We start from the raw sequence: 27,528 nt of genomic DNA on the forward strand, positions 1-27,528 counted from the left end.
AGTGGATATGAGAGAATGAGGTCTTTGCCTTAACTGTTCCTGTTGCTTCCTTGCCAACATGGGAAATAGTGAAAATGTATGAAAGATAGTGAAAATGTATGAAAGATAGGAAAGAAGACATATTAGTCTTTTAAGGATGATGTAAGGTATTACAAAGTATTGGACTAACAAACTGGGTTGCATTATTGTTGTGGAAGAAGGGGGGTGGGTATTTTCCCACTTTATTGTTTCCATTGGAAACAAAGGTCTGTTTGTCTGTTTCCATGCACTGAACTTGGAAAGTAATATAATGAAAGGTATAAGTGTGGGAACATGTATAGTGAATGGTGATGATTTTGTGAGAGATTTCAGTGAGGAAATTTACAGAAATGAGAAAGCAGCAGGAATGTTTATATACATTAGCTTGATCTTATGGAAAAATGTTCTGATATATGAAGCAAAGTGTATTGTTGAGGTTGTATAAAGTTGTTTATATCTGAACGATTTCAGTGTTTGGAAATTTACAGAAATGAGAAAGCAGCAGTAATGTTTTAGATTGTGTGTCATCTTGATTTTATAGGGAAATGCTTTGATATATGAAGCACAGTTTATTGTTGAGATTGTATAAAGTTGTTTATACCTGAATTATATATGAGGAATTATTTTACAGTTCTCCCTAGAGAATGTGCGATCAAAAGACAAACCAGAGGTGGAAAATGATATCGACACTCAATCGTTCACAGTTCAGCTGCGAAAAAAGAATACTGAAGAGAGAGGAGGTAAGTTGATTTCCAAAACTGACAAATGATAAAAGATAGGTAATATTAATCTAACTCCCTCCCTCCATATTTCTTCCCACTTTTGCCTCTTGTCTTCAGTTGTTTAATCTTTGTCCAGTTTAATCTGTCTTCATCCATTTCCTTTTATCATTTTGTATCTTTCTCCTCAAACCACCTTATTATAATTCTTGTAGTACATCCTGTCTATCCATCTGTATTTCTGATGCCTGTTCCCTCCTAGAACTCCGTCAAAGATGTGGCCACAGCAATAGTCTCTCCGTAACTTATAAACTCCAGTGTCTCTTCTTAGCCTTTGATGTGTCACTCTTGACAGGCAAAGGGCAATTCCATCACAGTGTTTGCAGAGGCTTCTAGGTAATGTTCTAACTTAATACAACCTAATCATCATTATGTTTTCTCATTTTTACCACATTCTTCACTTTTCTTCTGTATATCCATTTCCATGTATATCCACATCTCACCATGCATTTCCACATCATCTGATTTAAGTTCCTTATTATTATTATATTAATTCTTTCTCCTCTCACACACTTTTGATCGAGTAAGAAAAGAAAGGGTAACAGAGATGTGTGGAAATAAAAAGAGTGTGGTTGAGAGAGCAGAAGAGGGTGTGTTGAAATTGAAGTGGTTTGTCAATCTTTCCTCACTCATTCTCTTCATATGCCCAAACCATTTCAATACACCCTTCTCCATATGCCTAAACCATTTCAATACACCCTCCTCTGCTCTCTGAACCACACACTTTTTTTTTTTACCACACATCTCTCGTACCCAATTATTACTTACTCAACTCAACCACCCCACATATTGTCCTCAAACATTTCAGTTTCAACACATCCACCATCCTCCGTACAACCCTATCTATAGCCCATCCCTCGCAACCATATAATATTGTTGGAACTACTTTTCCTTTAAACATATCCATTTTTGCTCTCTGAGATAATATTCTCTCCTTCCACACATTCTTCATCACTCCCAGAACCTTCACCCCTCCCACACCCTGTGACTCACTTCCACATCCATAGTTCCATTCATTGCTAAGTCCACTCCCAGGTATCTAAAATACTTTACTTCCTCCAATTTTTCTTCATTCAAACATACATCCCAATTTACTTGTCCCTCAACCTTACTGAACCTAATAACCTTGCTCTTATTCACATTTACTCTCAACTTTCTCCTTTCACACACTTTTCCAAACTCAGTCATCAACTTCTGCAGTTTCTCACTCAAATCAGCCACCAGAGCTGTATCATCAGTGAACAACAACTGACTCTATTCCCAATCCCTTTCATCCCCAACAGACTGCATACTTGCCCCTCTCTCCAAAACTCTAGCATTTACCTCCTTAACCACCCCATCCATAAAGAATTTAAACACCCATGGGGACATCACATACCCCTGCCACAGATTAACCTTCTGAGAACCAATCACTCTCTTCTCTTCCTACTCGTACACCAGCTTTACATCCTTGGTAAAATCTTTCTACTGCTTCTAACAGCTTACCTTCCACACCATGTACTCTTAAGACCTTCCACAAAGCATGTCTCTCAATCCTATCATATGCCTTCTCATACTGCTCCTCCCCAATCTGATGCTCTGTACATGCCTTCACCCTCTTGGTCAGTACCCTCCCACACAACTCACAAGACACACACAACAGACTTATACCTCTGTAGTTTGAGCACTCACATTTGTCATTTACCTTTATACATTGGCACTATACATGTATTCCACCAATCCTCAGTCACCCCACCTTGATGCACACACACACTGATAATCCTTACCAACCAATCAGCAACATAGTCACCACCTTTCATAATGAATTCAATTGCAGTGCCATCCACTCCAGCTGCCTTGCCACATTTCATCATATGGAAGGCTTTCACTGCCTCCTCTCTTCACCAAACCATTTTCCTAACTCTCTCACTTTACATTGCACCCTGACCCAAATGCCATAAATCTGCTACCTGTCAGCAGGCACTCTCAACAGTCCTTAAAAATACACACTCCATCTGATCCTCATTTCGTCACCATCTATTACCACTTACATGTTTGCCCCCTTCCTCATTGTTTCTATTTGTTTTTGATGTGTTTTTACACATGATTACTACCCTTCTTCCAAAATATCTTATTCTCCCTAAAGCTTACTGATACTTGTTCTTTTCGCCTCTCATTTGCTTTCTTTTTCAACCCCTGCATCTTGGTCTTGACCTCTTGCCCCATTTTCTTATACATCCCCATTTATTTGCACTCCTTCCAATTCTTTGCATGCCTTCCTCTGACTACCACTCTAATGTGTCTCTTCTCTTGTTCACTAGCAACTTTACTTTTTTATACCACAACTCATTACCCTTTTTAATCTGCCCAACTCCTACCTTTTTTATACCACATGTATCTGTTGCACTGTTAGCACTGCTTCCACGAATACCTCCCATTCCTCACCCACCACCCTTGCTTCATTTACTCTCACCTTTTGCCATTCTTCACTCAATCTCTCTGGTGTTTCTTCACAAGTCTCTTTTCCAAGCTCATGTACTCTCCACTCTTTTCTCCTTGACATTTTCTTCTCTTTTCCTCTACAAATCTTCAACCTCACCTCCACAAGATGGTGATCAGACATCCCTTCAGCTGCCTCTCTCAACACATTTACATCCAGAAGTCTCTCTTTTACATACCTATCAATTAACATGTAATCCACTAATGGCATCTGACCATCTCTACTACTCACATATGTATACTAATGTTTGTCCCTCTTTTTAAACTAATAGTCCCAGCCACCAGTCCTTTTTGGCATACAACTCCACAAGCTGTTCACTAATTTCATTCATAGTAGTTAATACCTCATGTGCCCCAGTTATACCCACAACTGCCAGGTTACTTACCTTTGCATCTATTTAATACCTGGTCTCTTACATTGAAAGTACTCCCAAAACACTGGCCTCTTATAATCCTTCTTTTCATGGCCAGGTGCATAAGCACTATTAATCACCTTTCTCTTGCCATCCACTTACAGTTTTACCTATGTCAATCTAGTATTCACTTCTTTACTCTCCATCACATAGTCCCACAACTCCTATTTCAGGAGTAGTGCTACCCTGTCTTTATGTCTTGTCCTCTCACCAACCACTGATTTTACTCTGAAAACATTTCCAAACCATTTTTGCCCTTTGCCCTTGAGCTTTGTTTCACTTGGAGCGAGAACATCCAGGTTTCTTTCCTCAGACCTACCTATCTCTCATCTCTTTTCATCTTGTTTACATCCACATACATTTAGACATTTATTTACCAGAACAAAATTGCAATGATAACATTGAAGGAATAATTAGGAAGGTACATGAAGCAGTGAAACATTCACTTCTTATAGATATTAAAGTAATGATAATGTGGGATTTCAGGTATAAAGAGATTGACTGGTGGAATTTGGATTCTCATGGTGATAAGGAGTAGACACAAGTTTTTAGTGTATGCAGGAAAATTTCCAACTTCAGTATGTCATGGGGCACAGTAGGATAAGAGAAACTGTTACATCATCAGTACTACATCTTATCTTCCTTCATACTAGCATGGATATTGAGATCATTATATACAATACATCAGGAGGGCCAAGTGATCATGGAATGCTCAAGTTTAAGTATGACATAAAAGAGGACATTAAAAGAGCAGAGTTGGAGACGGGAAGTAATATGGAGATATGATCGAGGAAACTACAAATGTCAGTTATTTCTGAGGGAAACATGCATTGGAAAATAGTATTCAGTCGTCAGGAACCAGGGCATTATGTTGGGAGGTTCTGTGAAATTTACTGTGGTGTAGCCTCTAGTACAGAGGGAATGGTAAGAAAGAGGAATGAATGATTTAATAAAAGTTGCCATAAATCAAAGGAGTTTTGAGATATGCAGTGGTAAAGATATAGACAGTACTCTGGCCACGTAGCATTAGCAAAGTATAAGAGAGCTCGAAATGAGTACTGGAGGATAAGGAAAGAGGAACAAAAAAATTGAAAACAGTTTATTAGACAAAGCAGGTGAAAGTCCTTAACTTTTTCGTACGTTCATCAGGAATCACTTATCAGTTATGGAGCGGCTAATCAGGCTAAGGGATTCAGAGGTAAAAATTATCGAGGATGATGTAAGGATACGTGAAAAACTGAATATCAAGTTCAAAAGTGTTTTCTCATTGGGAGATACTGTAGCCCCAACACCAGTGAAATGGAATGGAGAGGAGGTTTTGGAAATTGTTGGGATATCTAGAGAAGTTGTTAATAGAAAACCAAAAGGACTTGACCTGTTCATGTTTCATGGTCCAGATGAAATTTCATTATGTGTGCAGATATGCTAGATAAACCACTCTAATTACTTCTCAAAATGTCATTAGAAAGAGGCACAGTGCCAAGGGAATGAAAAAGGGCCATCACCATACCTATGTATAAGAAAGAAGACGAGGAATAGTCAGTGAACTCTAGACCAGTCTCAGTAACGAGTATGGTGTTTTAGGTTCTGGAAAAGATAACACCCCCTTCCTGATATATGTCCGAGTTCCATTATGATTGACCAGTTGTATCTCAAAATTGACGTAAGTTGAATATATGTGAGCATAGCATGTAGAAAGCATATGCTTGTACAGCATTCTTTTATCCTACTCAATTTCTGTCATGATTATCTCGTTTTTTTATTAACTAGCGTTATTATATGATTCTGTAGTTTCTTATGTTTTATTTAAGATTCATTTGTTCATTTATTTTTTTTTTTTTTTATTATACTTTGTCGCTGTCTCCCGCGTTTGCGAGGTAGCGCAAGGAAACAGACGAAAGAAATGGCCCAACCCCCCCCCCATACACATGTATATACATACGTCCACACACGCAAATATACATACCTACACAGCTTTCCATGGTTTACCCCAGACGCTTCACATGCCTTGATTCAATCCACTGACAGCACGTCAACCCCGGTATACCACATCGCTCCAGTTCACTCTATTCCTTGCCCTCCTTTCACCCTCCTGCATGTTCAGGCCCCGATCACACAAAATCTTTTTCACTCCATCTTTCCACCTCCAATTTGGTCTCCCTCTTCTCCTCGTTCCCTCCATCTCCGACACATATATCCTCTTGGTCAATCTTTACTCACTCATCCTCTCCATGCGCCCAAACCACTTCAAAACACCCTCTTCTGCTCTCTCAACCACGCTCTTTTTATTTCCACACATCTCTCTTACCCTTACTTTACTCACTCGATCAAACCACCTCACACCACACATTGCCCTCAAACATCTCATTTCCAGCACATCCATCCTCCTGCGCACAACTCTATCCATAGCCCACGCCTCGCAACCATACAACATTGTCGGAACCACTATTCCTTCAAACATACCCATTTTTGCTTTCCGAGATAATGTTCTCGACCTCCACACATTCTTCAAGGCCCCCAGAATTTTCGCCCCCTCCCCCACCCCACGATCCATATTTCATCATATTTGTTTTTTATTTTTATTTTTTTTGGTTGTGTATATGGATGGTCATAAGTCATAAAGGCTGTAAGTAGGGGAGAGCTTGTTTTAGAAAGCAAGTTGATGATTTGCTATGGGGGCTAGTTGTAAGTAAGCTCCTAGAGATTTATGAGAGAGTGAGCTGAGTCTTAGAAAAAAGGGAAGGCTGGGTGGACTGTCTGTATTTGGACTGCCAGAAGAGATTTGTCAACTCTTCCATATAGGAGGGTGATTAAGAAGGTGAATCATGAGGCAAGAATAAGGAGGAGCTCCTATGAGGGATAGAGGATTTTCTTGGTGGGAAGGATCAGTAGATTAGAGTTTTAATTTAAGTGGATATGTTATATGCTGGAACACTGCTTTCACTCATACTAAGGGATACACACTTATCAAACTTTTTATGTCTTCAACAGGATTATTAGCTTACGGCAAAATTTATCAGTGAGAATAGTTGAGGGTATACATTGTAGAAAAAGGCCTTGAGAAATATTAACTTCAAGTCCACAATTTTCTATATTTTCACCTCCATATGTATGATGTCTCCTCCATTTCAGATCATTTGCAATATCACAAATAGCTTCAGAAGGCCCTGGATGTCTGTTGCTGAACACATACCTTTGTGAATGTGGAGAGAGATAAGTCATTCATTTAAAGGAGTCATAAAGAGGGTGAAGATGATAGAGATGAGTTTTCTGGATTTGGAGATGGATGAAAGCCACTGGAGTTTCCTTTTTCTTTTTTTTTTTTTTTTTTTTATACTTTGTCGCTGTCTCCCGCGTTTGCGAGGTAGCGCAAGGAAACAGACGAAAGAAATGGCCCAACCCCCCCATACACATGTACATACACACGTCCACACACGCAAATATACATACCTACACAGCTTTCCATGGTTTACCCCGGACGCTTCACATGCCTTGATTCAATCCACTGACAGCACGTCAACCCCTGTATACCACATCGCTCCAATTCACTCTATTCTTTGCCCTCCTTTCACCCTCCTGCATGTTCAGGCCCCGATCACACAAAATCCTTTTCACTCCATCTTTCCACCTCCAGTTTGGTCTCCCTCTTCTCCTCGTTCCCTCCACCTCCGACACATATATCCTCTTGGTCAATCTTTCCTCACTCATTCTCTCCATGTGCCCAAACCATTTCAAAACACCCTCTTCTGCTCTCTCAACCACGCTCTTTTTATTTCCACACATCTCTCTTACCCTTACGTTACTTACTCAATCAAACCACCTCACACCACACATTGTCCTCAAACATCTCATTTCCAGCACATCCATCCTCCTGCGCACAACTCTATCCATAGCCCACGCCTCGCAACCATACAACATTGTTGGAACTACTATTCCTTCAAACATACCCATTTTTGCTTTCCGGGATAATGTTCTCGACTTCCACACATTTTTCAAGGCTCCCAAAATTTTCGCCCCCTCCCCCACCCTATGATCCACTTCCGCTTCCATGGTTCCATCCGCTGACAGATCCACTCCCAGATATCTAAAACACTTCACTTCCTCCAGTTTTTCTCCATTCAAACTCACCTCCCAATTGACTTGACCCTCAACCCTACTGTACCTAATAACCTTGCTCTTATTCACATTTACTCTTAACTTTCTTCTTCCACACACTTTACCAAACTCAGTCACCAGCTTCTGCAGTTTCTCACATGAATCCGCCACCAGCGCTGTATCATCAGCGAACAACAACTGACTCACTTCCCAAGCTCTCTCATCCCCAACAAACTTCATACTTGCCCCTCTTTCCAAGACTCTTGCATTTACCTCCCTAACAACCCCATCCATAAACAAATTAAACAACCATGGAGACATCACACACCCCTGCCGCAAACCTACATTCACTGAGAACCAATCACTTTCCTCTCTTCCTACACGTACACACGCCTTACATCCTCGATAAAAACTTTTCACTGCTTCTAACAACTTGCCTCCCACACCATATATTCTTAATACCTTCCACAGAGCATCTCTATCAACTCTATCATATGCCTTCTCCAGATCCATAAATGCTACATACAAATCCATTTGCTTTTCTAAGTATTTTTCACATATATTCTTCAAAGCAAACACCTGATCCACACATCCTCTACCACTTCTGAAACCACACTGCTCTTCCCCAATCTGATGCTCTGTACATGCCTTCACCCTCTCAACAATACCCTCCCATATAATTTACCAGGAATACTCAACAAACTTATACCTCTGTAATTTGAGCACTCACTCTTATCCCCTTTGCCTTTGTACAATGGCACTATGCACGCATTCCGCCAATCCTCAGGCACCTCACCATGAGTCATACATACATTAAATAATCTTACCAACCAGTCAACAATACAGTCACCCCCTTTTTTAATAAATTCCACTGCAATACCATCCAAACCTGCTGCCTTGCCGGCTTTCATCTTCCGCAAAGCTTTTACTACCTCTTCTCTGTTTACCAAATCATTTTCCCTAACCCTCTCACTTTGCACACCACCTCGACCCAAACACCCTATATCTGCCACTCTGTCATCAGACACATTCAACAAACCTTCAAATACTCATTCCATCTCCTTCTCACATCACCACTACTTGTTATCACCTCCCCATTTACGCCCTTCACTGAAGTTCCCATTTGCTCCCTTGTCTTACGCACCCTATTTACCTCCTTCCAGAACATCTTTTTATTCTCCCTAAAATTTACTGATAGTCTCTCACCCCAACTCTCATTTGCCCTTTTTTTCACCTCTTGCACCTTTCTCTTGACCTCCTGCCTCTTTCTTTTATACTTCTCCCACTCAATTGCATTTTTTCCCTGCAAAAATCGTCCAAATGCCTCTCTCTTCTCTTTCACTAATACTCTTACTTCTTCATCCCACCACTCACTACCCTTTCTAAACAGCCCACCTCCCACTCTTCTCATGCCACAAGCATCTTTTGCGCAATCCATCACTGATTCCCTAAATACATCCCATTCCTCCCCCACTCCCCTTACTTCCATTGTTCTCACCTTTTTCCATTCTGTACACAGTCTCTCCTGATACTTCTTCACACAGGTCTCCTTCCCAAGCTCACTTACTCTCACCACCTTCTTCACCCCAACATTCACTCTTCTTTTCTGAAAACCCATACTAATCTTCACCTTAGCCTCCACAAGATAATGATCAGACATCCCTCCAGTTGCACCTCTCAGCACATTGACATCCAAAAGTCTCTCTTTCGCACGCCTGTCAATTAACACGTAATCCAATAACGCTCTCTGGCCATCTCTCCTACTTACATAAGTATACTTATGTATATCTCGCTTTTTAAACCAGGTATTCCCAATCATCAGTCCTTTTTCAGCACATAAATCTACAAGCTCTTCACCATTTCCATTTACAACACTGAACACCCCATGCATACCAATTATTCCCTCAACTGTCACATTACTCACCTTTGCATTCAAATCACCCATCACTATAACCCGGTCTCGTGCATCAAAACCGCTAACACATTCATTTAGCTGCTCCCAAAACACTTGCCTCTCATGATCTTTCTTCTCATGCCCAGGTGCATATGCACCAATAATCACCCACCTCTCTCCATCAACTTTCAATTTTACCCATATTAATCGAGAATTTACTTTCTTACATTCTATCACATACTCCCACAACTCCTTTTTCTTTTTATGTATCTTAATATCCAGTACACAAGGCTCAGAATATTCATTAGATAGAAAGAATCGTGATCAGAAATGTAAATGCAGTATTTTTATGTCCTGCCAACAGGTGCTGCTTGTATTTCTTTAAGAATGACGAATTGCTTTGGTTCATGTTTTAGTTGTTTGATGTAGGAATGACAGTACTATACTTATTTTAATTTGATCCATTTATATTGTGTTTAAGTTACATATATGTTACCTAAGGAAACCTTAAACCATATGTGGTCAAATATTTTTCCTGAAATATTCTCTTTCTACTTATAGATGCATCTGATACACTAGAGCATCTTATGAACTGCATAATATAGTATGTTTATGACTGACATTTATTTATAGTTGTGATTTTTTGTAGCTTATCTGTTGGTAGTAGTTGGTAGGCAGCTAAGGACCAGGGAGGTATATTATCAGTACTACCCACCTGGATATCAGGAAAGTTTGTGACAGCTGCTTAGTGAGTCAGCACTAAAGTGGTTGTGACGTTGCAATCCTCTGATCCAGGTAGCTATCTTTGTGCCTCACCCACCTATGGACTACCGGCATTCTGTCCACAAACACACAGTCTTTCCTTGTCGTACACAACACTTGACAACACTTAGCTCGCACAGCTCATTCTTTGTAACTTTAGATATTCCTGTTGTGAGTGCTATTTGCTAGCCTTGCCTTTTAGCAAAATGGTAGGCAGTAGATAGAAGTAGTAGGTACGAGCATTCGAGAGAAACATTAGATGTAAGTTGTTGGTAGAAATATTAGGTAGGAGCTTCTGCAAACACTGTGCTAGACTTTCCTTCTGCCATTGACCTGTCAAGGGTAAGGTACTAAAGGCTAAGAAGCTGCATTAGAGTTTACTAATTATGGAGACTGTTGCCATGGCCACCTCCTTGAGGGAATTCCAGAAAGGACCAGGCATCAAGAGATATAGATAGATAGTTTCAGTTTAGAAAGTTCTGTATGTTGATTTTAAATTTTATGAATTGCAGCTGAAGATAAGGAGGCTGAACGTAATTCACAGACGAGGGAAGGCACGCAAGCAGCGATACAGAGACGGAAAAAACCTAAGAGACGTTCCACGGGTCGAGTTCAGGTGAACATGGATGTAAGTACATATTTTAGGATTTAGCTGACTTTTATTTCTTTACTCTTTTATTTTTAGTAATCTGGATCTAGTTGCTTATTTTATATAATTTGTTTGATTATATTGGTTTTAAAACATACTTACATCTCGGATCTCAGGAAATAGACCCTGAAAAGAAAGCCCAACGCTTAGCAGAGCAGCAGCAGCGGTCAGATGGAGGGAGTGATGATGATGAAGAAGAAGACAGTTTGGTAAGTGTGTTTTTTCTTTTATTTTTTGCTTATTTTTTTAAGTTCCCAATACTTTTTACTGTTTTTTTTTGTTTGTTTTACTTATTCAGATGATTTATTGATAATGGTAATTTTTCATTTGGTGTTTCTGTATCTCTGATTGTATTGAATGCATGTTTCACTGTGTGTTGATATGCATTGTGCCATATGGAAGGAGGTTGAAAGGTTTTGAATTTCAAAATACACGAGACTCCCTATAACCCAAGTAAGGTTGTATACATTTGCTTTCATATGTTTTATGAAGTTAGATGGTTTATGTGGAATTCACAAGGCTCATACATATGGTAGGACATGAGCTTTCTAAATGTCTGTACACTTTTATATTCCCATTGCAGGGGATAGAGAGTGCATTATATACAGATGGTAATAGGTGATATGTTTTGCTGTTTTGTTAATTATCAGTTGTTTTATATAGGAAGGAGTACATCCTGATATAGAGAAGAGAGCTGCCACAGTATGTGACACCTATAATAGCAGTGTTACCATGGAACATGGAAAAACAGAATGCCAGAAATATTGGAGCTCTGTTGTTATATATGAGTTATATAATAATGAAATAAGTAGAATTATTGGAGAAATTATAGGCAGTAATGTCAGTGAAAGTAAACTGATAAATTATTCAGAGGAGGCCATAATATGTAATTCTTAGTAAATAGTTTTGGGTTTTTAGATATCTTTTTCATATTAAAAAGTGCTGAATAACCATTAGGTTTTAGGTATTTACAGATTCCACAGAATCACCTGAAGTCAAATAATACTGTTTAACATCTAATAACATACATAGTAGGAAAATGTGGAGCATTAGCTATTGTCACACATCCATTAGAACCAGTACTTCACACTGCAACTTGATGAGTGTTCTGACATTGTAGGGGTGCAAAGACCATAGAGTAATGATTAGAATACACATAATTGGTCACACATTACTTGCTGTGACCTTCAGTAAATTAACGCACAAATGAATATTGTGAAACCACTCCATGTAGAGATGGTGCTAGTAATTGGTTTATGTACACTGCAGGCTTTCAAAATGTTCAGATTAGTGAATGATTGTTGGCTAAGGCAGCAGTTACAATGATTATTTAGGAAAAGAAAAGAGATAGATTCTCTTGTAATCTTTCACTTAATTTACTTCTTAATAGATAGTGCTGTTATGGAAGTATGTGGCATCCTTTTGGTGCATAATGATTTTACTTCGTTTCAGCTGATTTTTTGTATCTTTACTCTCTGGTCTTTGGTGGGGAGATAATGTACCTACAAGCATATGTTAGGTATGAATTTTTTTGTTTTTTAAGGACTGTATTACGTTTGAGGAAGTGGAATTGACAAGATATGTTGGCATGAGTAATGATGGCACCTTAGTCAGGACTAGGAGGATGGATGGCCTATCTACATGTGTCTTAACAGTTGCACCATTGGCAATGGCTGCACCCTGTAGCATTTAATGCCTGCTGGCCATAAAGCCGGTTTAGTCAAGGCAGTGAAAGTTGGTAACATTATTAAGGAATATCCCTGTCTTGCATGAATTTTCAAAGCTCGATATGAAGACATGGGGAAAGAGCACACAGTTTCTTTTCTTTTGAGTTGTATGTCTTTTGAAGCAAATTTCTTTTCTGCTTCTTTGAATAGCATGAGTGAGAAGGTAAGAAATCTACTTCAAAGACAATGATATTAAAATCTTTTCCCTCTTGGATTGCATGCATAACTCCTGGCTTGCATACTGGCACATATTTTCAACCTCCTGAATGGGTTGAATCTGTCATACTTTAGTATCTTGGACAGAGTGTTAACTTTTTGAATGAAGATCAATTTGTGGCATGGCCATCTTGATCACTGAGAATTTCACACTTTCCCAACTCTTGCTGATTTGTTGCCTACGTCCAGAGAAATTGATGGGTAGGTTGTTGAAGTCATCACATTTTATCAGTGATTGTAGGGAAAGGAGGCCATACATAGACTTCTGTAACAGGATGAGCTCCATTTTGGATCAGAGAGAAGGATGGGTAGATGCTGTTCTTAGAATGCCTTAAAGCCTTTGACACTTTTCCCTATCAAAGCAAGATGAAAATGCGAGTTACAGAAGGAATAAGAGGTGGGATCCTTCACAGGATAGATAACCTTATTGGAATGGATCAAAGAACTCATGTAAGAGATGGGCTGGTTTTATGAGATTGAGTAGAATCATATCTGAACATGTTTGCAGATGATGCCAATGTCATGATGATAACTGCATCAGCCTAGAGGGAGACCAAGACAGATTGCAAGGTGGTCGTATGAATAATTAATAAAATTTGATCCAAATGAGTGTCAGGTAAAGGGGATGAGACAAAGCAAAAGAAGGCTTCAGTGTGGTTATTACCCAGTTGGAAATAGATATTAGAAATCTGCATGTGAAAGATACCTGTGGTTGACATTGTGCCTTATATGCCACCATAACTATACACCAGATTAGTGAAAGAGGCATGCTGTCTGCTTGTAGATATGAAAAATCGTGTTCCAGTACATATATTGTTAACTTCTACACTCCTTCTTTTAATGAAGTGGTTCCATTTGTAGAAAGTGTTACATTAAGTGAAATTTCATTAAAGATACCCAATTTCTTGTTGACTTGCATTATGATATAGAGATGCATTCATGCAATAGAGTATTTGCCTTCAACATGTCGCAGATTTATACAAAAGATGATTACAAACAAAGATAAAGCTTACATAAAGGCAAGTGTTTTGGGAGCAGCTAAATGAGTGTGTTAGCGGTTTTGATGCACGAGACCGGGTTATAGTGATGGGTGATTTGAATGCAAAGGTGAGTAATGGGGCAGTTGAGGGAATAATTGGTATGCATGGGGTGTTCAGTGTTGTAAATGGAAATGGTGAAGAGCTTGTAGATTTATGTGCTGAAAAAGGACTGATGATTGGGAATACCTGGTTTAAAAAGCGAGATATACATAAGTATACTTATGTAAGTAGGAGAGATGGCCAGAGAGCGTTATTGGATTACGTGTTAATTGACAGGCGTGCGAAAGAGAGACTTTTGGATGTCAATGTGCTGAGAGGTGCAACTGGAGGGATGTCTGATCATTATCTTGTGGAGGCTAAGGTGAAGATTAGTATGGGTTTTCAGAAAAGAAGAGTGAATGTTGGGGTGAAGAAGGTGCTGAGAGTAAGTGAGCTTGGGAAGGAGACCTGTGTGAAGAAGTATCAGGAGAGACTGTGTACACAATGGAAAAAGGTGAGAACAATGGAAGTAAGGGGAGTGGGGGAGGAATGGGATGTATTTAGGGAATCAGTGATGGATTGCGCAAAAGATGCTTGTGGCATGAGAAGAGTGGGAGGTGGGCTGTTTAGAAAGGGTAGTGAGTGGTGGGATGAAGAAGTAAGAGTATTAGTGAAAGAGAAGAGAGAGGCATTTGGACGATTTTTGCAGGGAAAAAATGCAATTGAGTGGGAGAAGTATAAAAGAAAGAGACAGGAGGTCAAGAGAAAGGTGCAAGAGGTGAAAAAAAGGGCAAATGAGAGTTGGGGTGAGAGACTATCAGTAAATTTTAGGGAGAATAAAAAGATGTTCTGGAAGGAGGTAAATAGGGTGCGTAAGACAAGGGAGCAAATGGGAACTTCAGTGAAGGGCGCAAATGGGGAGGTGATAACAAGTAGTGGTGATGTGAGAAGGAGATGGAATAAGTATTTTGAAGGTTTGTTGAATGTGTCTGATGACAGAGTGGCAGATATAGGGTGTTTGGGTCGAGGTGGTGTGCAAAGTGAGAGGGTTAGGGAAAATGATTTGGTAAACAGAGAAGAGGTAGTAAAAGCTTTGCGGAAGATGAAAGCCGGCAAGGCAGCAGGTTTGGATGGTATTGCAGTGGAATTTATTAAAAAAGGGGGTGACTGTATTGTTGACTGGTTGGTAAGGTTATTTAATGTATGTATGACTCATGGTGAGGTGCCTGAGGATTGGCGGAATGCGTGCATAGTGCCATTGTACAAAGGCAAAGGGGATAAGAGTGAGTGCTCAAATTACAGAGGTATAAGTTTGTTGAGTATTCCTGGTAAATTATATGGGAGGGTATTGATTGAGAGGGTAAAGGCATGTACAGAGCATCAGATTGGGGAAGAGCAGTGTGGTTTCAGAAGTGGTAGAGGATGTGTGGATCAGGTGTTTGCTTTGAAGAATGTATGTGAGAAATACTTAGAAAAGCAAATGGATTTGTATATAGTATTTATGGATCTGGAGAAGGCATATGATAGAGTTGATAGAGATGCTCTGTGGAAGGTATTAAGAATATATGGTGTGGGAGGCAAGGTGTTAGAAGCAGTGAAAAGTTTTTATCGAGGATGTAAGGCATGTGTACGTGTAGGAAGAGAGGAAAGTGATTGGTTCTCAGTGAATGTAGGTTTGCGGCAGGGGTGTGTGATGTCTCCATGGTTGTTTAATTTGTTTATGGATGGGGTTGTTAGGGAGGTAAATGCAAGAGTCTTGGAAAGAGGGGCAAGTATGAAGTCTGTTGGGGATGAGAGAGCTTGGGAAGTGAGTCAGTTGTTGTTCGCTGATGATACAGCGCTGGTGGCGGATTCATGTGAGAAACTGCAGAAGCTGGTGACGGAGTTTGGTAAAGTGTGTGGAAGAAGAAAGTTAAGAGTAAATGTGAATAAGAGCAAGGTTATTAGGTACAGTAGGGTTGAGGGTCAAGTCAATTGGGAGGTGAGTTTGAATGGAGAAAAACTGGAGGAAGTGAAGTGTTTTAGATATCTGGGAGTGGATCTGTCAGCGGATGGAACCATGGAAGCGGAAGTGGATCATAGGGTGGGGGAGGGGGCGAAAATTTTGGGAGCCTTGAAAAATGTGTGGAAGTCGAGAACATTATCCCGGAAAGCAAAAATGGGTATGTTTGAAGGAATAGTAGTTCCAACAATGTTGTATGGTTGCGAGGCGTGGGCTATGGATAGAGTTGTGCGCAGGAGGATGGATGTGCTGGAAATGAGATGTTTGAGGACAATGTGTGGTGTGAGGTGGTTTGATCGAGTAAGTAACGTAAGGGTAAGAGAGATGTGTGGAAATAAAAAGAGCGTGGTTGAGAGAGCAGAAGAGGGTGTTTTGAAATGGTTTGGGCACATGGAGAGAATGAGTGAGGAAAGATTGACCAAGAGGATATATGTGTCGGAGGTGGAGGGAACGAGAAGAGGGAGACCAAATTGGAGGTGGAAAGATGGAGTGAAAAGGATTTTGTGTGATCGGGGCCTGAACATGCAGGAGGGTGAAAGGAGGGCAAGGAATAGAGTGAATTGGAGCGATGTGGTATACAGGGGCTGACGTGCTGTCAGTGGATTGAATCAAGGCATGTGAAGCGTCCGGGGTAAACCATGGAAAGCTGTGTAGGTATGTATATTTCCGTGTGTGGACGTGTGTATGTACATGTGTATGGGGGGGGTTGGGCCATTTCTTTCGTCTGTTTCCTTGCGCTACCTCGCAAACGCGGGAGACAGCGACAAAGTCTAAAAAAAAAAAAAAAAAAAAAAAAAAGATAAAACTGACAGTGACAATATTTAACAAGAATAAGATCAGTGACATTGTTTTATATCCTCACATTGTTTTATATCCTCCAACTTCACACTGGCATTCTCTCCTTATTTTCCATTTCAAATAAGAGTTTACATTCTCATAAAGGGATAGCTGCTTGAGCAATGTCACTGATAGTTCTCTGTTAGCTTTAATTGTTGCTACAGTAGAGTAAGCAAGTCCCATAGCTTTTGAAGTGTCTATTAAGCTTTTTACTAGTGTCAAACTGATGCCAAACCTCAAGCTTACAATCTAGTGTAATGATTGGGTGGTGTTTTTCTCTTCTGCTTTTGCTAGACATATTCATTAGAGGGCAAAGGTTCATAAGTTTATAAATGTGCCTCAGAGATCACAACACATACATGCTGGAGCTTTCCACCAGATTCACAATCATAGCAAACCACGTGTGGTGTTTCACATGCCTCCCACTGCATTGTGCCACTCCTGCATATTGTGGTATTTTTAAGTTTGATAATGGATATCACTAATTTTCGTCACATCCTTTTGTGAATATTTATTAACTGTAGATGTGAATTTTTCTAGGTTTAGTATACAGCAACCTCTCAATCCACCCATGTAGTCTTTATTTCACCCTAAATTCATCAGGTCACATGGGTTGTATCATTTAGAATTAGTATTTCATTTGCCAGTTATGGGTAGAAATGCATAAGACTTTTTTTATTTTCAGTGAATAAGCTAAACTATTTGATTAGGTGATAGGTAGTAGCTGGTAGGCAGCCAACGATCAGGCAGGTATATTACCAGTACTACCCGCCTTGGTATCAGGAGGGTTAGTGACAGCTGCTTAGAGTGCCAATCATTGGTTGTCAGGTTGCACTCCTCTGGCCCAGGTAGCTGTCTTTTCTTTCTACCTCGCACACATGTGTACTACTGGCATTCTGTCTATAAACATACAATTTCTCCATATCATTTGTAACACTTAACAACAAATTACTTACACAGCTCATTCATTGTAACTCTAGATTTTCCTGAGGTAAGCACTATGGGCTAGCCCTACCTTTTGGCAAAATGGTAGGAGCAGTAGATAGAAGTAGTAGGTAGGAGCATTAGGTAGAAGTATTGGGGAGGAGCATTGGATAGAAGTGGTCTGGAGGAACACTGGATAGAAGTGGTCAGGAGGAACATTGGATAGAAATGGTCAGGAGAAACATTTGGTAGAAGGTTCTGCAAAGAAAGTCCTAGAGTTGCCCTCTGCCAGTGGCCTGTTAAGGGTGAGACACAAAAGGTTAAGAAGTGGCATTGGAGTTCACTCAGTATCGAGACTCTGTTACTGTGGCCACCCCCTTGAGGGAGTTTCAATTGGAGCAGGTATCAGATATAGATAGATGTGTTAAATATGAAAAAAGATTATTGTAAGTGTTATAAGAGAACTGAAAACGATTGCAAAAAGATCTTTTCTTATGCATCCAGATTTCCCATTGTGTGAGTTTTAGGGCTAGGGCCATGGGTCTGTTATTTGATTTTATAATTAATTTGTTTTCATTGTGAACTTTTATTATGGTACATAAAATTTTGGAATTAAATATGTTTTTTGTTAAAAGAGAGAATAGTGTACATATAAGACCAAAACCACATTATACCTAACAAGTCTTGTCACCACACCTAAAGAAGCACAAAGATCTGATTGAGAGGTTACAGAAAAGAGCAGCTAAGATGGTATCTGAATTAAGAGGATTGAGCTGTAGTGAGAAGCTGAGGGCTATAAAGCTATCCACCATAGATGAGATGAGAGAAAGAGAGTACTTGATAGCAGCCTTCAAGTTTCTAAATCAACTGGACCATACTGATGATGATGAATTCTTCAGAAAATTTGGACCAGCTTAACCAGAAGCCATACTAAGAAGTTTTGTTTATGTTGTGGATGTTTGAAGGAAACTAACCAGTGGTATGATGAGTGCTGGCAGTTTACAAAGATTTAAAAGGCTGCTAGATGGCATAGAAAGTTCAAGAGTTCAATTCCCATGATAAGAGAATTCTCTTTTCCTTACAAATAGCTAATTGCCATTAGTTATATGGAAGGTATATATTAAGACTAGAATCATGATCTGATTGTATTAGAAATCATTTTTATGTTGGAGCTTATTCATGGACAAAATTGTATGCCAAGGCAAGGGCTTGGATTAAACATAAAGAAGTTGATGAAATGGAAAAAAAGACAAAGAAAAAATATGAATTGTGGAGAAAGTGAAAAACCTGTCTTTTAAAAAGTGCCAGGTCATAATTATTGGGAAAGGCATCAGAGGGCTGAGAAAATGCTTCAAGGTGTAGGGAAAGAAATAGGTATCAAAATAGCCAAGCCTTGAGTTGCCAGTGACCACATTGTTATCATGTGAGACAGCAGCTTGCTGAGTATGTATACATTGAAATCTATAGGTTTGTATATGTGGGTGTGTGGACGTGTATGTATATACATGTGTATGTGGGTGGGTTGGGCCATTCTTTCGTCTGTTTCCTTACGCTGCCTTGCTAATGCGAGAGACAGCAACAAAGCATAATGAATAAATAGAAATGAATATTATCTATTCTATCCATTACACTTTGTTGCTGTCTCCTGCATTAGCGAGGTAGTGCAAGGAAACAGAGGAAACAGACTAAAGAATGGCCCAATCCGCCCACATACACATGTATATACATACACACCCACACACGCACATATACATACATACCTATACATTTCAATGTATTCAATATATATATATATATATATATATATATATATATATATTATCCCTGGGGATAGGGGAGAAAGAATACTTCCCACGTATTCCCTGCGTGTCGTAGAAGGCGACTAAAAGGGGAGGGAGCGGGGGGCTGGAAATCCTCCCCTCTCACTTTTTTTTTTTTTAATTTTCCAAAAGAGGGAACAGAGAAGGGGCCCAGGTGAGGATATTCCCTCAAGGGCCCAGTCCTCTGTTCTCAACGCTACCTCGCTAATGCGGGAAATGGCGAATAGTATGAAAGAAAGAAGATATATATATATATATATATTATTTTTATTTATTTTGCTTTGTCGCTGTCTCCTGCGTTTGCGAGGTAGCGCAAGGAAACAGACGAAAGAAATTGCCCAACCCACCCCCATACACATGTATATACACACACGTCCACACACGCAAATATACATACCTATACATCTCAATGTACACATATATATACACACACAGACACATACATATATACCCATGCACACAATTCACATTGTCTGCCTTTATTCATTCCCACCGCCACCTCGCCACACATGAAATAACAACCCCTTCCCCCCTCATGTGCACGAGGTAGCGCTAGGAAAAGACAACAAAGGCCACATTCACTCACTCTCAGTCTCTAGCTGTCATGTAATAATGCACCAAAACCACAGCTCCCTTTCATATCCAGGCCCCACAAAACTTTCCATGGTTTACCCCAGACGCTTCACATTCCCTGGTTCAATCCATTGTCAGCATGTCGACCCAGGTATACCACATCGTTCCAGTTCACTCTATTCCTTGCATGCCTTTCACCCTCCTGCATGTTCAGGCCCCGATCACTCAAAATCTTTTTCACTCCATCCTTCCACCTCCAATATGGTCTCCCACTTCTCCTCGTTCCCTCCACCTCCAACACATATATCCTCTTGGTCAATTGTTCCTCACTCATTCTCTCCATGTGCCCAAACCATTTCAAAACACCCTCTTCTGCTCTCTCAACCACACTCTTTTATTACCACACATCTCTCTTACCCTATTATTACTTACTCGATCAAACCACCTCACACCACATATTGTCCTCACATCTCATTTCCAGCACATCCACCCTCCTCCGCTCAACTCGATATAGCCCACGCCTCACAACCATATAGCATTGTTGGAACCACTATTCCTTCAGACACACCCATTTTTGCTTTCTGAGATAATGTTCTCGACTTCCACACATTCTTCAACGCTCCCAGAACTTTCGCCCCCTCCCCCACCCTATGATTCACTTCCATGGTTCCATTCGCTGCCAAATCCACTCACAGATATCTAAAACACTTCACTTCCTCCAGTTTTTCTCCATTCAAACTTACCTCCCAATTAACTTGTCCCTCAACCCTACTATACCTAATAACCTTGCTCTTATTCACATTTGCTCTCAGCTTTCTTCTTTCACACACTTTACCAAACTCAGTCACCAGCTTATGCAGTTTCTCAAATGAATCAGCCACCAGCGCTGTATCATCAGCAAACAACTGACTCACTTTCCAAGCTCTTTCATCCACAACAGACTGCATACTTGCCCCTCTTTTCAAAACTCTTGCATTCACCTCCCTAACAACCCCATCCATAAACAAATTAAACAACCATGGAGACATCACACACCCTCCCGCAAACCTGCATTCACTGAGAACCAATCACTTTCCTCTCTTCCTACACGTACACATGCCTTACATCCTCGATAAAAACTTTTCACTGCTTCTAACAACTTGCCTCCCATTCATATATTCTTAATACCTTCCACAGAGCATCTCGATCAACTCTTATCATATTCCTTCCCCAGATCCATAAATGCTACATATATATTTATATATATAATTTATATGTAGTATTAGTGGGATGGCCTTGATTAGGGCCTCAGCTGCCCGTGCCATCTCTGCTAACGTGAAAAAAATATCTACCAGAATTCCAAGGAACATTTCAAAAAGGCACCAAACAAAAGTGTTCAGAAACCCCTCTAGAAAGATGGAGATTTATCAATGTTTTCCCTGTAGATTTGGAGATATAGCAGGGAATGGGACTCATATCTGTAAGAGAAGACTGGACAAATTCCTTATAATGGTATTGAATGAACAATGATGACAATTAAGCAATATGCATGGCACCATTGAACAGCAGTACGGTATTGTGAAATAAACTGCATATATGGTGAGTCCTAAGACCTAGACCTGTCTCATGGCAGAATTTTATTATAGCCAGAATCACTAAACACTTGCTAGACATGCGAAAGTATTAGGCTGGGCCTATACAGTATACAAACCCCTTAACTTTGAAGTGTAAGTGTTCTTGTTATAGGTTGGTGCATGTCACACTTTTTTTTAAGGCATATGAGATGACACTTGGATAAGATATTATGGAGACATAACTGGTACCTACAAATGAAAAGATCTTGTATTTGGGATAAAGAATAGGGTCACAGTTCACTGTTTGGAGAATCTTCAAATGGATGGCAGCACCCTTGTCTGATCTTGTTAGATATGCACTACCTTCCCTATGACAAAAAAGAATGATCTCCTTATGTTGAAATCACCGAGCATACTTATTTCTGTTATGGATAGCTCTCAAAATGAATTTCCTGTCAGAGTTCATAAGTTAGATGTCTTTACTTACCCCTAGAAATTTCCCCCTGTGATTTTATATTGCAAAAGCACATTGTACTTTATATTTATGATACTCATTATATTCGTTCAGGTGGTGTTTTAGATTATCTTAAGGCGACCCTGTGACATTACAATCCCAATGAAAAAGTATCTTCTAATATTGGATGTGGCATTTGAATTAATCTTGGGTATAATTTGTTTTTTTGACACTTTTTTGTATTTTTTAGGAAGAAATAGGTGTATTTGTTAGCTTACCTCCCAAGTAGGGGAATGGAGATGAAGAGAGAAGGGATCAGAGGGGAGAGTACCATAAGAGTTCAAGAGCATGTGTGAGGCAAGAAAGTATTTACAGACAGATAAAGGGTGAAGAGATGGTAATAATATTTTGTACCCTTTGACAGTATTCTACCTGATGTTTTTCATTGTTGTACTTTTACAAGCACTTTAACCATCTCAAACGGTTAACTTAAGGTGATGACATAAATAGAATTTACTTCTTGTCTTTGATTTTCTCTTAGCTAAATATAAGCCACAATCTTGCCAGATTGTCAGCAGAATCCCAAATGCCAGGGTCTAGCTAGTGTGTTAGTGAATTGTACGCAAGTGTTGGAGGCATTTGGTAGTGTGTAGGGGGTAAGGAGAGCATTAGATTGTAGATGGGTGTTGTGCAGGTAGGTGTATAATACAGTGGTCTCTTATGTAGTTGTGTTGTACAGTGGTCTGATGTTAGGTAGTGCTTAATTAGTTGAGAAGCACTAGTTGGATTGTTATGTATTTGACGGTTTAAGCACTTGGTTAATAATGTGAGGAATAGATAGATGTATGGTGTTTATATGAGTGAAGAGCACATAATTGTAGTTGTTACAGTAGGCCCGTATTCTGTAATGACTGGCTGGAAGTATTTAGATTGAAATGAATAGAAAATATTTGTCACGATTCTTGCTTGAAGTGACTCATGTATTCTTGTGATGAAGTGATATGATTAAGTTAAGACTGGTTATGTATAACTGCATGATGAAAATAGTTACCCAGATGATAATGTAGATAGGGCATGCAGTGGCTTCTGGCAATCTTTCATTCTATTTTTGTACCTAGTTGCTACTTAGTAATGAATATTTTGAGTGAGCTCACACTGGTAAGGAGATTCACCATGGGAGCTCCTAGTATATGTGGAAATATGTTTTTGCAATCAAAAGGATAGTGGTCATTTCATGTTAGTAGTCTGTAGGACTGTCTTCGATATGGTTGAAATCGGTTGTGCTGACTCCATAGAGTTTAATGTTGGTTTTAAGATCTAGAGGTCACAGGTTCAGGAAGTTTAGATTAGATATATATCATCACATGAGTTAGCAGAATTTGGTAGGGACGTTTAGTTGTTTGTTTTTGATGTATTGCTTGTACGAGAAAGTTTGTCTTGTGGTTGGGTTTTGCTTCATTGTTGGTGATTTGCGTAGATAATTGCATGAGATTGAAAGGACATGGTCAGGCATGGGTTTTAGAAGCATCAGTAGCCTTTGTGTACCTGGTCGCTTTTTATTGGTAACATTTTATTTATTTGATACCAGATTACTCACTCAGGTTTCTCGGTTCTTTTTCATATTGAAGAAATGTGTTGTCCTCTGAAATTTAGTGTATTTCCATAGGAGTTTGCACTTCATGTAGATGACTATCCAAAAATACTTGTGAGAATAAGTGAGCAAGTGGGAGGTGATATGTGTGTATGTATTTGTACAGTATGGGAGGTTTATCACTAAGCTTATTCCATTCTTGCACAACTTTGACTTAATATGAGTACTTCATTACACCTTTTTTTCGTAACTAGTTCCTTAATTTGTTTACTCTTGTTTTTACCACTGTTTGTTGTTTACTCTTGCTGTTACTTCGTTCGTTATTTGTTTACTCTTGCTGTTGCCACTATTTGTTATTTTACTCTTGCTGTTACCTCTGTCATTTGTTTACTCATGCTGTCACGTGTTTGCAGTTTGTTTGCACCTTTCCAAGAATGTTTCTGTCTTCTTTTTCTGACTGATTTGGAAAGTTGAAGGTTGCATTCGAATCTCATTTGTATTATCTCTTTCATGGCAAGAAGATTTGTAGCCTCAAACCTCTCCCCATAACTTGGTTCTTATTTCAGGTGCCATCTATGTTGCCCTCCTTCTTAATTGGGTATGTGTTTAAGTGCTGTGCCCAAATTTGAAATGCGTAGTCAAAATTAGGTCAGATGTAAATTGTAAAAGTTGATTGAATGTTTCCTTATCGATGTATGTGTATGCAGTTCTAATACTAACCAACATTTTCTCAACAAGGTGTTTGGTGCTGTGTTGGTTACAGTGTCAACTGCCAAGTCCCTCTTATTTTGACAGATTCATATAGCTTGTCTCCTGTCACATTATGTCCATACTGGGGCCTTCTTTCACTGTTCCCTATCCCTATTATTTTTGCATTTATTTGTCTGAGTGTAATTTAGAATGTCTGCCTGGTTGTGTTTCTGTACATGTGTGTGTGTTGGATTTTGCAGGGATATGGGTCTGGGTGGTGTGTGTATCTTGGAGAATGCAAACGCGTTAAGATGACTGAGGACACAGTTAATGAAGACAGGATACATAAATTTGAGAAGTTGTATTATGAAAAATCATTCTTGTTCAGAAGGTGGCGCCCCACAAGTGCATACCCCATACATGACAACTAGGTAATTGCGCACACATAGAATCAAGAAAGCTGAGTTACAAGGAAAGGTTAGAGACCTTAATTTTGCCTACCTTGAAAGAGAAAAGGTTATGGGGAGACTTTTTCCACTGCCTCCCAAGTTTTTGAAACAGATTGAGATAGTACTTTTTTGAGAGAGAGATATAGGGGTAGAACAGCCAGAGGACATAAAGTGAAATAGCAAAAAAGGAAAAACTTCGTAAGAAAGATGTGAAAAATAGCTTTTATATTATAAAAGTGGTGGATGTATGGGAATAGAATGACCGAAGAGGAATCGAGATATGAAAGAGCAGAGTGAGGGAAGGAAGCCAAAAGACACTGATGCCACACCAAGTCAAAAGCCTTAGATATGTCAAGTGCAACTACACATACGACTCCAAAATCTTTCAGGGTTGATCACCAGTGGATCTCACCTTATGGAAGCCATGTGATCAGAGAGAGGACTGTGAGATTCAAGGTGTTTAAGGGTATAGTGTTTAACAGGGATTGAAAGACTATGGAAATGGTAGATGACGAAGCAGTAGGACGATAGTTAGAGGGGTCAGAACGGTCGCCCATCTTCGGGATGGGATGTATCAATGAACGCTTCTAAGGAGAAGGAAAAGCTTTGGTTTTAAACTTTATGTGAGAGGGATTTGTAGATTGACGTCATCCTTAACCTGTCGCCTGAGTCCCACAGTAGGAGAATAGTAAGCGAAAACAGACTGTTGGCAAATATTGAAATAACATTCGAGTATATTTACAAGGAAATATTCAGCACCATATCCTATATCAGGTCAGTACCAGATTATGCTCTACAAGTTTGGTCACCGCACTTAAAGAAAAGCACAGAAAGCTCAGAGAGGAAGGCTGGAGGAGGGCAGCAAATATGAAAGCGGAATTAACTGTGTTGAGTAACATGGAAAGGCTAAGAGGCCTTAAATTTGCCCACCATGAAAGGTTTACTTAATCACAGCCTATATAAGATTTTAAACCAGATGGAAGACGTAGACATAGAACAGTTCCTGGGAAGATGTAAGGATAGATCAACTGCAGGTCACCTTATGAAATTAAGCACGAAACTTGTATTTAAAAAGGCTGTACAGATGTACTTTATAGTTGTGGCTGAATGTGATAACAGCAGGCAGAAGATTAAATCGTTGAGTGACCAAGCTCAAGGGATGGGACCCCACGAATGTAGGACCATACGAATGTAGGACCCCACGAATGTAGGGCTTCCTCTCTGCCCAGTAGAGACAGATGATTACACCTAACAGTAACAGCCTCAAGTGACAGTTCCTGGGAGCAGCGGCACACGGTCCCGCTCGTGCCATGCCCTCCACCACCTGCACCCTGACGCAAACGTCTTATCCTAATCAGTTCACCAGGAAAGGCGCAGGCTCCTCTGCTGACCCCTCCACCTGCACTTACACGGTGGACACCTGCTCGTCGCCGGTAGATTGCTAATGGTGCTATAACTGGAATGCTCAGAAATGAGGTGGGATAAGTGCTAGAAATAGCCGGGCACCTGGCCTAACTGGTGGCAGGGCAGTTACTGCCTGCTGCTTGTTCCTCACACGTGCGGCTGCCCCCCAACCGCACCTCCTCGAGACCGAGCGTTCCCACACACACACACACACACACACACACACCCTCTCTCTCTCTGGTCATAGTCCATTCCACCAACCGCCGCCCCATCCTCCCCACACATCCACACCCACCACCATTCTCCCAGTACATCTGCCACATCCACCAGCACCGCTCCCGCAACATATGCAACGCCCACCACAGCCATCGCTCTCCAAGCACGTCTAACACTCACCACCGTCTCCCTCCAACATATCCAAGCCCACTACCCACCCACTCTCCTACATTTGAATTGCTCCTACCCCTGTTCTCCAAGATATCTAACACTCACCACTAGGACTACCATTCCTTATATTTGAGTTAGTCTCTCCATCACCACCTTCGCCCTCACATACCTAACACCAGCTACACAACCACCACGGCTCCCCAGCACATCTCCCACCCACCACCAACACTACTCAGCAACATATCCAACACTCATCACCAACACCCGTCACCCATCGTAACTAACACCGTTACTCCCACACCTCGGCATATCTAACATCCACCAGTTGTTACCAACAGATGTAACTCACAACAACGGATGGTGCGCTAACTAGTTGTCTTGATTTTGGTATGGTCGTTGTTGCCCTCCTCTGGACCATCTTTGTTAGCGTGTTGCGCTTGTGTACGGTCGGTGTTGTGACAGGTGGTTATAGTTTTGTCCTTATGTGGAGGTCAGCGTCGGAAGTCTTCGACAAGCAAGAAAGCTTAGAAATCTGGTCTGAACCCAAAGAGCTCATATAAACAAAACTTATATTTATATATATATATATATATATATATATATATATATATATATATATATATATATATATATATATATATATATAAGGCAGCAAGTATGAATTATGTACATGTATGAATTATGTATATGTCTGTTTATGTATATATATGTATGTATACTTGGAAATGTATAGGTATGTATATGTGCATGTGTGGACGTGTATGTATATACATGTGTATGTGGGTGGGTTGGGC

The 27,528-nt window shown here is 40.0% G+C and overlaps 1 protein-coding gene across 18 annotated transcripts in view; it reads left to right on the forward strand.

The window, feature by feature from the left end:
• Positions 1-27,528, forward strand: part of Mbs (Myosin binding subunit) — a 414,505-nt gene that overhangs the window by 259,323 nt on the left and 127,654 nt on the right. For 17 of the 18 annotated variants that reach the window (XM_071665288.1, XM_071665281.1, XM_071665283.1 and 14 more), the window contains 3 exons: positions 650-758; positions 10,952-11,067; positions 11,205-11,297. In XM_071665288.1, the coding sequence (XP_071521389.1) occupies positions 650-758; positions 10,952-11,067; positions 11,205-11,297 (318 nt within the window). The remainder of the gene's footprint in view (positions 1-649; positions 759-10,951; positions 11,068-11,204; positions 11,298-27,528) is intronic. The other variant, XM_071665284.1, reaches the window with a different exon arrangement.

This window comes from Panulirus ornatus, chromosome 1 (genome assembly GCF_036320965.1).
Source record: "Panulirus ornatus isolate Po-2019 chromosome 1, ASM3632096v1, whole genome shotgun sequence".
Classification (NCBI taxonomy): Eukaryota; Metazoa; Arthropoda; class Malacostraca; order Decapoda; family Palinuridae; genus Panulirus; species Panulirus ornatus.